The sequence below is a fragment of the Anguilla rostrata genome, chromosome 14 (genome assembly GCF_018555375.3).
Source record: "Anguilla rostrata isolate EN2019 chromosome 14, ASM1855537v3, whole genome shotgun sequence".
NCBI classification, from domain to species: domain Eukaryota; kingdom Metazoa; phylum Chordata; class Actinopteri; order Anguilliformes; family Anguillidae; genus Anguilla; species Anguilla rostrata.
The window spans coordinates 35,421,218-35,435,352 of record NC_057946.1 but is presented as its reverse complement, the minus strand read 5'-3'; the positions used below and the strand labels follow the sequence as shown (position 1 = coordinate 35,435,352).

The window sequence follows — 14,135 nt, the reverse complement described above, 5'->3', positions numbered from 1 at the left end:
CCTGTGTGGGTCATAGATGTGATTATTCCCTTATCAATCCGGGAATACCGATTTCTTACCTTGAATATCTCAACCAGTGGCAGAGGACCTGGATAAGTCTTAAGCATACACACACAAAGAGCTTTGGCACTAACAGCTAGTAACAGGAGAGAATGTTCAGCAGCAAAGCCAAATACTAGTACCCCACAGGGTACTGAAAATCAGTGTTTCCTGATTACTCAGGAAAAATCAGGAAAATTAACAGCCTAGGTAGGCACTGGTGTTAACACCATCTCACGAGCACACGCATACACTTGTTAGCACACGTGCTCACACAAACATTTCTTTAGTATCAATGTGAAAAGCTTCCTTTGGATCAGAGATGCAGAATTTGAATAAGTCCATTAAAAAGCCCAGTGATGAGACCCCTGAGAACCTTCCAATCAACTGTCACCTCACTGCCAGCTGAGAACCTTCCAATCAACAATAGCCTCACTGCCAGCAATGAGATCCTTCCAATCAAACATCAGCGCCAGCTATGAGATCCTTCCAATCAACCATCACCTCTCTGCCAATTGAGAACCTTCCAATTTACCCCCACCTCAGTGCCAGCTATGAACACACTCCAATCGACCTTCAACTCTCGGCCAGCTATGAGATCCTTCCAATCAGCATGTCACTGTCGGCTATGAGATCCAGCCAATCACTAGACACAAAATTACATAACACCATTTTCTCATTTACCACTCAGTGTGAACAGTGTTAATTAACCTCATGTTTTCTCCCTTCAAATTGGACTGTCAACAACACAAATATGTTCAAAAGAATAGACTGGGAACACTTAAGAGTGTGGTGGGGGGCACAGACTAGGTTGGATAGGTCACAATCCCTGTGGACGGGGCTTCAATCTCAGCCATGGCACCAAGGCTACCGTCCCATTCTGTCACTCCCGTCTTACCAGCCTTCTTAAAAAGTTTCAATACAGCAGGAAGAGGAAGAACAAGCACGGAACCGTCCAGACCCAGGGCGCAACTCACTTCCGCAGACACATTTTCGCTGGCACCACCTGCGCATGCGTCCGACTGAACGTCCGTGAGTGAGCGACCACAATTTGCCACGCATAGCCCATGGCAGCAGTCCTGCCTGCGCACCATGGGAAAAATACATCTTAACAAAATAAAAGTAAAGTACAAAGCAAGAATTTGGCGCTCAAAAATATTAGATGCTACAGCAGATAACTGCATTAACTAGAGCAATATTTTGCTTACTACACATGGGTGGAAGAGGAATGAGTGCTTTCAGCTCAACGTAAATCTGAGGTTTGACCAGATAAAATTATAGCACTCAAAACAGGTCATTGCTTACTTGATTAGCTCCTTTTTGCCAAACACTGTGCAAATACGTCTGATAAGCAGCAGCATTCAGGATCTGAGCTCATAATAGCCTACATACCCGTATACATGGCATCATCCACCTACCACATGCAGTTAGATGTTACAGAACATTCCAGAAACCATCAATTTCACATTTTAAATTTTCAATTAACTTAATTATTCTGAGACTGCTTAACTTACAGTAGTGGGTTACGGGGGAATGCAGCCAAAAATAGCACTCACCTTAGAGGCTGCTGTGTATTGTTTGCCTGGGAACTTATTGACTAATGAGTGGATCTCCAGGGTATAACATAAATGCTAAATGTGCTGTTCCTGTTCACTCTACTGCACTACTTGTGCCTCCTGAGCTTGACAGGCTAGTAAACTGTGGCTCTTCAACTAACTGAAGCCCAAGGCATGTAATGCCATACAACTAGAAATATTAAACATTTGCAATTCATTGAATTCAAACTGAAATGCAACCAAAATGTAGAGTACATTGTAAGGGTGAGAACGATAACCTAAAGTGTTAGATATGGAAATTTCATCTATGTAATAAACTTGCTACCCACGCAAGTTTACCTGCCAGAAGTGGCACCTGTTAAGTACTGGTTCTTTAAACTCTCGCCAACTAAGAAACGCAACACAGATTATTAATCCTCCTCTGCTTACCAATCAACATGCTCCAATCAATATCGGTCAGGTTTTCATAGCAGCGGACACCCAGTGTAATACTGGACGCGACCTAGTATAGACTCCTAGCAATATACACTTCCCACAGGCACCCTCAGAAAGTAATGTATACATCACTACACACAGTTCACTAGCATCCACCTTATTGAGTCACCTCTAATAATTCTGCCCAACAAATACAATGACAACTGATCATCCAGACTCCGCTTCCAGAAAGGAACTGACAGAAAAATGAAATGGCAATACTTTTGGTACATAACAGTAAGCATTCAGAGTATGAAATGTGTACTGCCATGCACAATGCTCCTGAGAATAGGATAAATGGCTCCTAACGTGCTGGGAACAGATTGCCGTTTAATAGAAACCATACACATACATCAGCATTTATATTCCGTTACAGAATTCCAAAAGCAATCGTCTGTGTGTGGGTTCTGGTCCTCAGTAAAACTCAATGTCAATACAATGTTTTCTAATATTGAGAAAGTGGCTTATGCAGCCATTTCCTTTTCCCTTACTTCAAGCTGCCATATTAAATAGTGATGTCTGAGACCTTTGTGAAATGCTTGATGAGAATTGTATTGCAATGCCAAATCAGAACACAGGTTTTGACAAGCATGTTAGAATTTATAAAAAGGTACACTTTATAACTTTAGGCTACTACCACAATAAAAGGTTACACATGGACAGAACCATTCAGGTGAATTCACTACCATGATCAGATCCTCAGACCGGCTCCAGTGGTCAGTTTGCCACAGGTGTAATTTGAAATCATGCAGCTGAGTCATTCTAGAGTAGAGTGGACTGGGTCTTTATTGTCTGTACATTTTACTCCCGAGCCATGAGCTTCTGTTTCTTCAGCTTCTTCTGAGAAACCTGCGGGTACAGAAGTCTCAGTTAGAACAATATTCACTGCACCCTGTACTGCCCAATTTACAGTTTAGATGCAAATCTTTCCAGAAAATTTGAAATACAAATGTAAATTTTAGACATTTCACATACTATTCCATAGCATCTCATATTGGAACAGTACATTTGAACATTAGAATGGTGTGAATGAACACAAACACCACAGCAGCTGACAAAGAAAAATACAGGAATAGTGCCGTGGACTACATGTTTCTCATAGTGATAGAGGTACACTAGGAAATACGGCACACTCCGCAGGAACCACAATAAGCCTGAGGAGTGCTGGTTGCTCAGATCGTGTTAAGTCTTTTCATGGGAAATCCAAAGGTGTCCTAAGTAGTCATCATTGCAACCAAAAGCTTGATGGAGTTAGACGCACCTTAGCACAAAAAGCAAACCCTCATTCATTTCAACTGAGTGACGGGCCAAAAGAAACTTAAAGCAAGAGTGAGATTTTCCTTAATACAAAAATACAGATTTTAAGAACATGCGTCTCCAGGGCCACTAGCATTTCTCTTTCCTGAATATTCTCTCGCGAGTCAGTCGCCAGGGTTCGAAAGCTTTTTGTGTGTGCCAACGACTCCGTCTCAGGTTGAAACCCATATTCCCCGAGTGAAACCGCACTCCCACACGTTAAATCAGAGGCGCTGTCCGGGACGCACCTTTTTCTTCTGCGCCACCTCCTCCTCGGGCTTGGGGACGATCTGCTCCTTCTCGGTGAGGATCATCTCGATGTGGCAGGGGGAGCTCATGTAGGGGTTGATGCGGCCGTGGGCGCGGTACGTGCGCCGGCGCATTTTGGGGGCCTTGTTCACCTGGATGTGCTCGATCACCAGGGAGTCCACGTCCAGGCCCTGTGAGCGGACGCCCCGGAGAGAAAGCAGACGCGCGCTTACTGAGACCTGCAGCTTCACTGGACAGCAGACTGCTGCCATGGGGAGGGATCTCAAATTTTACCCAGGGGGAGTGAGTTTAATTCTCAAGTGGAACAGACACAAGCTGTTTGAGAACAGTACTTGACCGGAATTGCTTCAGTAAGCACAGCTGTACAAATGACTGTTAAAACTAAGCTTGGAAAGGCACACTGGATAAGCGTGTGCTGTAGGCTAAATGTTTGCCAAGATAAGTTACTACAGCACACACGGTGCACATAATTAGAAAGCCAGTTTACACTTAGCCAAGCAGGGCGTAGACAAAATCTCAATGGTTGCTCAGATCGTGTTAAGTCTTTTCATGGGTTATCCAAAGGTGTCCTAAGTAGTCATCATTGCAACCACTGATCTACAACACGCACCACAGGCTGGATCATCCCCCAGGTTAACTGGCTCAAAACCCCCCTCTAACTCAGCCAATGCATGGCAATCATTTTAGCAGGCAATGGGCATCAGAAATTAAACACGCATGCGAACACATACACCCCGAATGTAAAAAGACCTCAGACAGATGAAAGGCGCTATATAGGCCGTTAAAATGCAATGGCGCACCTTGAGCTCGGCGTTGCTCTCTGCGTTCTTCAGCATGTGGAGCAGGAACTCTGCGCTCTTCTTGGGCCAGCGCCCCTGTGTCCAGTCCCACTGCTTGGCCTGAGGGGGAACCATGGCAACAATTACTGCGCTTTCCACATGAACCGGGACACCTAGACATCAAACTCCAACTTTAAGGAATAACCAGCCTGATTTTAAAAGGGCCTCAGACAGAAACCTTATTCAAAAAACACTTGCTTTCAACCCTCTTTATATTTTACCTGCAATACAATTCCATACATGTTTTTTTATTTTGGTTATTTTATTTTACACTCCTTAAGCACTACATGCACCATGCAAGACAATGACTTATGCAAATCACTATGAACACTCACTGGTTGGTTACAGTTGCTCAGATACATAACAGTTCTTTTCATGGTTTATTCCAAAGGTGTCCTAAGATTGTCATCACCGCAACTGACCAATCCAGTGCCATTTAAAGGATGGGTTCAGCAAAGAAAATGCAGCCTTGGCTATCCCCGTCTCGATAGGCGTGCATCACCACACACCTCGGAGGCTCCCACACTTAAACCAGCCGACTCACCTGGGCACACCTGCCGACTCCACCGTTGTACCGCCGGAAGGGGACACACTGGCGCTTCACCACCACGTCCTTCAGGTACTTTGTGGCCTTGCGGATGTGCATGCCTTTGATGGCCTGGGCGGTCTCACGGGTGTTCTACAGACACAGTTTAAAACGCTCCGCATCAGGGCTTCTCAAACGCTGTCCCGCTACCCTGCCTCGGCCCATGGGCATGCTGGTTCACATGCCAACCACGACTCAACTGTAAGAATCTGTTGTGAATTTGTTCCTAATTAAATCCTGTTGGAAGGATGAATTATCCTTACAGAGACGTACCAGAAATGGCTGCACATACCATTCAGTATAAATGTCTCATTCACACCACAGCACTTGATCAGTTCCAACGCTTTCCATTACTTTCTGTAACGCGCTGTGGCAAATCACTACTTCAGAAAGATGCATTTTCAATTGATTCAGTTCTACAGTGACAGGTGAAATCAGTGCAAATCTAACTAGTGAAAGCAAAGACACCTGGGTCACTGAAACAAATTCTGAAAAATTAGTTTCATAACTAAGCAAAAGCACATTGAGCCAAACGAGCAGTCTACAGTCAATGGAGAAATAATTCAAGAATTTTACTAAGTTTACAAACACAAACTGCTTAAGTCTTAACAAAAGGCAGCGTACATAGGGGGCCCTAAGACAATGTCTGAAAACTCCTGCTATACATTAGAGCAACAATCCTCCTCCCCCCCCCCAAAATAAGTACATGGTAGAAGATGCTCAGAACACAAGTTTGTTATTGTCATATTTCAATCCAAAGGTCTCCTAAGTTGGTCATCATTGCAAACCTTACCATGTAGTATCCAAGCTAAATATAGGCTGTTTTCAGGTATCAGGTAATTACAACTAGTAGTTTACTAAAGACCAACACGTGGTCTGTATCGGTTTAGCCTAAATAATTCAAAGATTATAGATTGGGATTCCGTGAAGCACCGATCATGTAGGTGACCTTCAGTAAGCGCTGGTGTTAAAAACGGACCTTAGTAGGTAGCCAATGTTACGTAGCTACCTAGCTAGCCAAATTTACGACCACCAATACATGTTATGCCATACAAGCCATTTTCTCCCCCAACATAAAGTGAAATCGGAATGACAAGCTGGAGAACTCGTTCCACTAAACGAGCTAGATCGTTACCTTGAAATGCACCCGGAGATTTGAGCCCCTGGACTTGCATGCTGTATGGGAGAGAGATCAGTCAAACCGGGCAGCTAAGTTAACTCAAATCCAACATCAGAATCGATAGCTACAACATCTATACGGGTAAAGCTTAGAATATTTACTCACACTTGGTCGGGTTCTCGGGGTCGAGCGAGTAGCGGACCATTTTGAGAAGTCTGCAATGAGACGAAGCAGATTAGTAAGCAAGTCTGCAAACAGCCATTCATTACCTATTCAGACAGTTATGATAAATGAGCAACCTTTTGAGTAAAAAAAAAAAAAACCGGCCACACTAACCGCAGCGAAAATAACTTATGTACTAACGTTGGCATCGAAAACTAGAGGTCCGCTGCCATTTTAGATGAGAACGCAAAGCATTGAAGTATGTATGCACGCGTCTTCCTTCACCAACTAAACATACAAATACCATTCTGGGTGATTCAACAAAAAAAATAATTTAAAATTCAGACTGTTACGACAGGTCATCTTCACTCACACCGCGAAAGTGGTCTGCCGGTTGCTATCGATCGCACATTTTGACTTAAATGGTCACGCCATCATACAGCCAAGTAGAAAAATAAACATTTCCATCTGACGTTAAATTTACACATACAAACATGAACATCTTCCTCAAAACGCTAACCATTACTTGGTATATCAAATTATAAGTTATGTACGACGATGTGTATGATATTTCGCAGATATTATGTTGCTTCTTCTCGCCATAATTTCTGCATCACTACTTACTTTCTCGGGCCGCAGAGGGGAAGAGGAAGTCTGGGGCATTCTGGGAGCAGAAATGGTGGAGCCGAGTATCGTGAGACTTCACATCGAAAACGAGATTTCATATTAGTAGTCGAGTGGGAGGACAAAATTGTACTGTGTTGTATTTTATGCATGATGTATCTACGTCTTATTTTATATATTATATTTTTCCTGATTTGTCCTGCATTGTAGTCATTTTCTAAATAAATAATATCCGCAGTCTCAAGTTGTCATGTTCTCTGTGTGACTTTACAATTGTAAATAGTACTTTCACATCAAATAATGTATACACTTTAATTGATTTTATTGCAGGTATATGCTGGATTAATAACATTTTATTTTACAGAGGTGGCAGCTGGTTTATGTTGTTCCCATCCTCTGTTTCTGAGCAAAGTGATTTGCGAACCATTTAAACAACATTGCACTTTTCCCAACTACAACAGTATAACATTCTTTACTGTTATACTGTTTTAGTGGTAAGGGCTGTGAATAATAGTAATTATCGTAATTTCCAGAGGACCAGTTCACCCTTTCCCGGTGTAATTACCTAGGTAGACCGCAGGAGGGCGGTGTTTCCTTTATGGCAGTTTATTTTTTATTCTATGAGGCACAAATAAGTAGTCGAAATGAACAGGCTACCCACGAAAAAGATGTCTTTTATTAAGAATATTTGATGCAGTAACATATACGTACACGTTTAATCCATTTTCTGAATTATTAGTGTAAACATGTGCCTGCTGAAAATTCCAGCTAAGACCAGCGGGAATTCTAAGCTGGTAGAAACTGTATTTTCAAAAGTTTTAGTTGGTCGTAGCTGGTCAGAGGTCAAAGGTGGTCAAATTGGTGGACAAGCTGATTGTAGACCAGCTAAACCAGCAACCAGCTTGACCAGTTTAGCCTGGTTTAAAATTGAATTTTCAGCAGTGATTAGACTGATGCAGAATATAAGAAGAAACTTATATATAGAAGAAACCATCAATTATTGATATGTTATTGAAATTAATAATGCAGCATGCTGGCAGTGTGAAAATAATCATGGATGTATAGCATTATGTCTTAGTAAGATGCAGTGACTTGTGGTCTCCTAGTATATGGCTTAACATCGACAGGCTTACTGTTCTTCTTGCATTTTGTTGTTAGGCCAGAACCATGAAGCCTTTAATTCAGTGGTCAGAACATGCTGGCTGTATATTACTTGTCTGTGAGCAATAGTATGTTGAGTTATTTTAGCCCCCAGGTCATCACTGACACAAAAGCATGGTTCCCTTGTTACACAGGCACATTTGATCCTTCCTATGTTTATCTTTGAATCACGACATTGCTTATGCCTTCTGCATAATGGCTCACAATGCTCAGTTACTAATAATCACATTTATTTCCCGTTTGATTCTGAACAAATTTATGATTAGCCTGTATTTTTTTCCAGGTAATCACTTTTGCAATTTCTGTACTGTACGCTTATTTGGTGAACATGATATTTTCAAGTGCCAGTATCAGGCAGTCTCACTTGAAGTGTAATCTCTGTTTTATTGTAAAGTATTTAATGGCAGTTTTTGCTTTCTTTTTATATCCTTAATTTTTGACGGGTAATTTTGATTTATTTTCTTTGCTGGAACTTGCTTAAATGGTTTATTCAGTTTGTGTTGTTTCAGTGTCTGTGAGTGATCGAATGGAAAGTGTGTATGAAATATCCCACTGCCTAGTTATGGACTGTATGCAGATTCAAATAAACACACAAAGTAAAATAGTCAGTTCTTAATTTTATTTTTAGTGAATGCATCCATCTTTCTCGCCAAGTCAGTACAGCAGCTTTGATGCAATGTTTTTTTTTTCTCTCTCTTGTGTAAATAACCTTTTGCATTGCAAAAACAAGCGTTTCCAAACCATTCTACCTCATGAAACAGAACCATAAGTGTGCCTTTATGTGTGTGTAAGTGAATGGGTCCTCATACCTATCAAGCATATTAATTTAAAAGGCAGTCAAAGTAAATTTCTTTTCATATTTACCATTGCCTGGTATCTGTTTAGGCACTGTTCCAGTTGATGGATATGCCCCATGGCCTTGTACAGCATTTGTTAAGGCACTGTTTCAGTTTATCGATGGACCCCCACGGTCCGGTATCCGTTCAGGCACTGTCCCATGTTATGGATGGACCCTAGGTCTGGTATCTGTTTAGGCACCGTTCCAGTTTATGGATATACCCCCTGGCCTTGTATCTGTTAAGGCACTCTTTCGGTTTATGGATGGACCCCCATGGCCTTGTATCTGTTTAGGCATTGTTCCAGTTTATGGATGGACTCCATGGTCTGGTATCTGTTTACGCACCGTTCCATTTTATGGATGGACTCTATGGTCTGGTATTCAATCAACACTGTGCCAGTGTTGTCCGCATCCAATAGGCCAGCAGGTCAACACACAGTTGGCTGTAGTACTTCACAGGGGGTGTGGGATGAAGCTGGTCAGGATGGCTGTGTCTCATTGGTTACCAGCAAGCTAGACTGGTCAAGCAGGTGTGTGCAGTCACTTGTTAAAATGGCACACAAAGAGGCTTTTGGCTCATGTCTGTATGAGCTCTACTTGTGCACTGTGGTGGAGAGCACATGCATGTTTGCCCTCTCCCAAATGAGTGCAGTTGGTCAGTACAAATGAATATTCCAAATTTAGAAGAAAATGGGGGGGGGGGGGGGGGAGATAAAATGAAAACATGCACTCCTCAATCCAAAATATAGAATGGCGTGAAGTCTCTGTACTCATGAAGAAAAGGACCGAATGTTCTTAATAGAAGACAGGAAAGTTTATCTATTCAGCTAGCCACTGGAAACACAGGCCAGTGACATAATGTTCAACAGACACAAAGTTTAATTCGCTTTTCACAAAGTATATTTACATTACTTCACCCAGGAGACATTGGCCCCTGCCCGGCTCTGAGCCTTTACAGGACATCTCTGGCCTCAGCCCATGCACCCTCTGATACACAAACACACATTCATGTGTACACAAAAACACAAAATTATCTCTGTGTGTTCAGACCAAATGTACCTCGCACACCTGCATGATTATAGTTAATAGACCAGCTTTTAGTTATCGGAGGACCAATCTTATCTGTAGCTCAGCATTTATTTTGTGAATTATTCTGCATTAACAGACCCCTTATTTAACCTTCTATTTTGACTAGCAGCTGCAGAGTCCTGCTGATCTGATCTGATTATTAGCAACGTTTCTATGCAAGCGTGCGCTATTGCTCAGCACTTTTAGCTGTGTGACCGTGGTTTCCGAGTTCTTGTATTGTATTGTTATTATTTTGCATTTACTGTTCCTCTGTATTGCTGTTACTGGGAAATTAATTTGAGAAGTAAAAATACTGCCATGAACACATTAATAAAAAGTACATTGTTGTTTGGATTTCTTCAATCTTTTATTTGTTTTAAAAGTCTTATAAAATTATGTCATTGTGCAAATAACTATTTACAACCATGTACAAAACATTCCCTGGGTCTTTATGTCCTTTTCCTATCAGGATAGAGGGTACAGAATTTTGAACTTCAGCTACCTCTGCAACAGCTGAACCTTTGTCCTGAAACCCATTTGTTACTTGGCACATGACCTTCTCAGTCTCTCTCTTGCACCTACAATGGCATTTGGCACATTACAGTGTTAAATCAACTCTAATAGAGTACATGCGATCTCTATTGGACTCATATGTACTATATTAAGAATTAACACCTAACACTGTACTCTGATTAAGGCTTATGTATTTTCCACTTCTAAGTTATGCTTTAATGGCTATTATTAGGTGTGACCCTAATGACTTGGCAACAGCTCTTTGTTGGCTAAACCTCTTTGTCTGCACTTATGCAAGTCATTCTGGATAAGAGCGGCTACTAAGTACCTAAGTGTAAAGGTAAATGTAAAATCAATTGGGTTATTTTTAAGTGTAATCACTTTGAGAATGCACTCTGATAACTGTTGTGCAGAAGATTTAACACACACACACAGGCACACACACACACACCTCTGAGACATTACTTCATACAATATATTCTCTCCTGGCTGCTACCTAGGAAACAGCACAGATGAGGTCACTGTATGAAGCAGTGGTCCAAATATATCTGAGCAGATTAGGGTTTAGGAGGGTCAGAAATAGTGGTTTAGCCATTCAAGTTGGCCCACCTAATGAGCACAATCGTGTCTGTCAGGAAGAAAGCCTGAATGATGTCTGAATGATGATCTACACTTCGTTTTGTTTTAAATTAGTCTATGAATAAAAACAATCATTTGCTCCCTCTCCACGCGCACCTATGTAGGATACATTTTAAAGCACACAGTGCTTCTCCCACCTGGCAAGGAAACCATATACACTCTTTACTGTACAGTACCGTCAGCGTGTACATCACACTGCAGGGCCATCTCACCACAACGATTCAGGATACATTCCTGGCGAACTGTACGGTGCCCCACTTGGAAATGCCACCCGCTCCTCCTCGGGGGAAATAAACACAGGACACGTACAGGAGAGTACTGAAAGTCATATACCGGTTTATTAGGATTTGGTGCTTTTCATGATCACGATGCGAGATGGTTTGAGCAGCTATACGTACATACAGCTCTGCACGTTCTCTCCCTGATTAGAGCCCATGCTGAACATTGCACTGTAAATAATGCTGAACGAGGCTGACGACTACTCGAGTCCTTTTACAAAAATAAAGATATTATATACAAAAAGTGTATCAACTGTGTTTTTCTTAAACATTTTACATATGTTTCGTGGTATCTATTTTTTAATTACATTAAGACGTCCACATCTCCGGACGATGAAAACGAAGGAGGTGGCAAAACGCACAAGTGACCGGTTGAAGAACGCCGTGGGGAGAAAAATGTCCGAAACAAAATGTCCAAAAAGTTGTTTTCTCCCTCTTTTCATGATTCTTCCCAGTCTTCTTTCTGTCCATTTTGCACCCCCGAGATACATTTTTGGATGACCTTTAAGACCAGCCATTGAGCTTTCCCCTTGGGATGAGAAACAGATCACACACTTCACACAGAATGCTTTCTAAAGTTTGGTCAGAGATTGGCTACACTACACAGCAAAAATTCACATTTCAAATGTGGCACGGTCACTTGGCTTATATGCCTCTTGCTCCATTTCAGAAAAGTATTAACTTTGCCCCTTTAGCCAGCCCCTCGGTTTCTTGACACGCAAAGCAAAAATGGCACATGCAAAGGAATCATGATATACTATATGCACAAATCCTTTCAACACTCTGTAGAATCCCAGTTTTTTTTTTGGGCTGATGTAGCACTAGATTGTAACCTGCAATTTGGGTTACCACATCCCATGTATTCAGTAAGTGACGGAAACATTAGCTTTAGCAGATCCAAGAAGACTTTTCCTTTTGTCCACAGTTGAGCTGCAGGGTGGTGCTGATGTCCATTATCACTCAGCACTCCATTGGCCCATTCAAGAAGTTGCCAACAGAGGTGAAATCACCTGACCTGGTTTCTTGGGCAATCGTCAACAATTCCGGGGGGTATAAGAAGAGTGGCAGCTCCTTACCTAGGTACAGCTCCGCCCCCCACCCCCCAGGCTGGATTTCAGAGGTGTGTGATTTACAGTGCCAACTCCCAGAAACTCCTGAGAAAAACTGCAAGTGCTTTGCGTGTCAAGAAGTGTGGGGAGCTGGGATCAGAGTCCCGCCAATGTGCCTGCTTCCATGTTTCAGAGCTTACTGGTACTGACTACAAGATTTGTGCAAGTTTTTAATTTTTGGGGGGCACACAAAATTTTACCCTCCACACAAGGTAAGTGCTTATTAAAACTCGTATTGGCTGGGTGGGTGGTCAGTCAAATAGGTTCTTCTTTTATTGTGCATGGTCATATAATCTCAAAACCAGTTGGCTCTGAAACACAGAAATCCGCATATCTGTGGAACTCTTCCACCCCTTAAATGAACCCATAAATCAGACCAAGGCCCGACGCCGGCATTAGATGCCCATGCAGATTCCTGATGGCGCTGACCTTTGGGCTCTACTATGGGTCAGGCCAGTGACCCCATGCACTTTGACCCCTGGAGCCCCACGTCCATGTTGCACTGCTGAGACAAGGCCCATGTTGCCTGGGTGACAGTTCCATTGCTGCTGCCTGATTAGTTTACACCCCATGTCATGCCCCCCCATCCCCCACCCCCCTCTTACTCCCTGCCCCTAGCCACTTGCTCTCATTCGGACAGGCCCAGTAGCCCAGCAGCATTGTGGGTAATAAAGAAGGCCCTCACCCCTAACATTCTCCCACACCTGAAAGGCCATGGAACTGGAAACCGGGGATGGGCAGCATTTCAAATGTATCTGAAGAGTGCTTAACATCCATTTGAAATATGCATTTTCATTTATGTATTTTGTATGTATTATATGTTTCCGTCTTTTTTATGTGGTATAACTTTTATTTTATTATTTTTCTTACTGATATGGACCTATGTGTCTGAAATAAAGTTAAATTGAATTGAATTGATCGCAATCCATAGATACATTTATATGGGAGGCGTTTTGCTTTTGAATTTTATTCAGTGCATTTTTGGCTCATCCTGGCTGGAAATACAGGCCTGGACCTGCTCATTCCTCCCCTCCCCTTCTCCACTTCTTCCTTCACCCCCGGAGGGTGGACGGATTGGATGGACGGACGGACGGACATTGCGCTGGAGGACGGAAGCAGACGGCGAGGGGGTGACTGCGGGGTAAAATATGTGAGTGTCTGTGAAAGTCCTGGCCAGCATCACACTGTGTTAACTGCTTCTGGACCCAACAGGTTTCCAAAGCTGCTGTTTCCTGCGACAGTTTAAACAAGCAGCCGAGCCAGGTGAACCTAGAGAGAGGAAAAGAATCAGAGACAAAAACAGGAAATGTGTGCTTTTTCTGCACCATCAGTTTGAGACACACAAAACTACAGTCTCATTAAAAAAACCATAACACAGCCATAATGCATTCCCAGTTTGGTAAACTAGCAGCTTTACAGGGAGCAACATAATGGACTACATATTAGTAATATTCAATAATTGTGTAACAATAGTTCAAATCCTCATGCGACTAAACCATAATTTCATGTTAGTAAGTCGAAAAAAGCAGCTTTTTTTGCATGACACTGACACTGTTGTGTTTG

General features: G+C 42.4%; 2 protein-coding genes and 4 non-coding genes across 6 annotated transcripts in view; all 6 read right to left on the bottom strand.

Moving 5' to 3' along the window:
* Window positions 1-2,829: 2,829 nt before the first annotated feature.
* On the bottom strand, window positions 2,830-7,048 carry rpl17 (ribosomal protein L17). The gene is made up of 7 exons (XM_064308317.1): window positions 6,967-7,048; window positions 6,346-6,395; window positions 6,196-6,236; window positions 5,019-5,153; window positions 4,436-4,534; window positions 3,614-3,805; window positions 2,830-2,918 (listed from the first exon to the last, which is right to left on the bottom strand). Exons 2-7 carry the CDS (start codon window positions 6,383-6,385, stop codon window positions 2,871-2,873), a joined length of 555 nt encoding a protein of 184 aa, XP_064164387.1. The 5' UTR covers window positions 6,386-6,395; window positions 6,967-7,048; the 3' UTR covers window positions 2,830-2,870.
* LOC135240237 (small nucleolar RNA SNORD58) lies at window positions 3,237-3,303 on the bottom strand. The gene has a single exon (XR_010325625.1). It is a non-coding gene; the product is annotated as a small nucleolar RNA SNORD58 (small nucleolar RNA).
* Window positions 4,158-4,224, bottom strand: LOC135240238 (small nucleolar RNA SNORD58). Its single transcript, XR_010325626.1, has one exon. It is a non-coding gene; the product is annotated as a small nucleolar RNA SNORD58 (small nucleolar RNA).
* Window positions 4,822-4,891, bottom strand: LOC135240236 (small nucleolar RNA SNORD58). Its single transcript, XR_010325624.1, has one exon. It is a non-coding gene; the product is annotated as a small nucleolar RNA SNORD58 (small nucleolar RNA).
* LOC135240239 (small nucleolar RNA SNORD58) lies at window positions 5,776-5,846 on the bottom strand. The gene has a single exon (XR_010325627.1). It is a non-coding gene; the product is annotated as a small nucleolar RNA SNORD58 (small nucleolar RNA).
* A 4,448-nt stretch (window positions 7,049-11,496) lies between the features above and the next one.
* The window catches only part of mfhas1 (multifunctional ROCO family signaling regulator 1), a 41,870-nt gene continuing 39,231 nt past the window's right edge, over window positions 11,497-14,135 (bottom strand). The window contains exon 4 of the mRNA XM_064308314.1: window positions 11,497-13,841. The gene's annotated coding sequence lies outside the window, so the exon portion shown is untranslated. The remainder of the gene's footprint in view (window positions 13,842-14,135) is intronic.

What these genes read in the sequence shown, in the direction of transcription:
- rpl17 (XM_064308317.1), bottom strand. Translation starts at nt 6,385, where the DNA reads ATGGTCCGCTACTCGCTCGACCCCGAGAACCCGACCAAGT. An exon ending in AGAGCAACGCCGAGCTCAAG is followed by an intron (nt 3,806 to 4,435) that starts GTGCGCCATTGC and finishes GTCCGCTCACAG; the next exon opens with GGCCTGGACGTGGACTCCCT. An exon ending in AGGTGGCGCAGAAGAAAAAG is followed by an intron (nt 2,919 to 3,613) that starts GTGCGTCCCGGA and finishes CTGTACCCGCAG; the next exon opens with GTTTCTCAGAAGAAGCTGAA.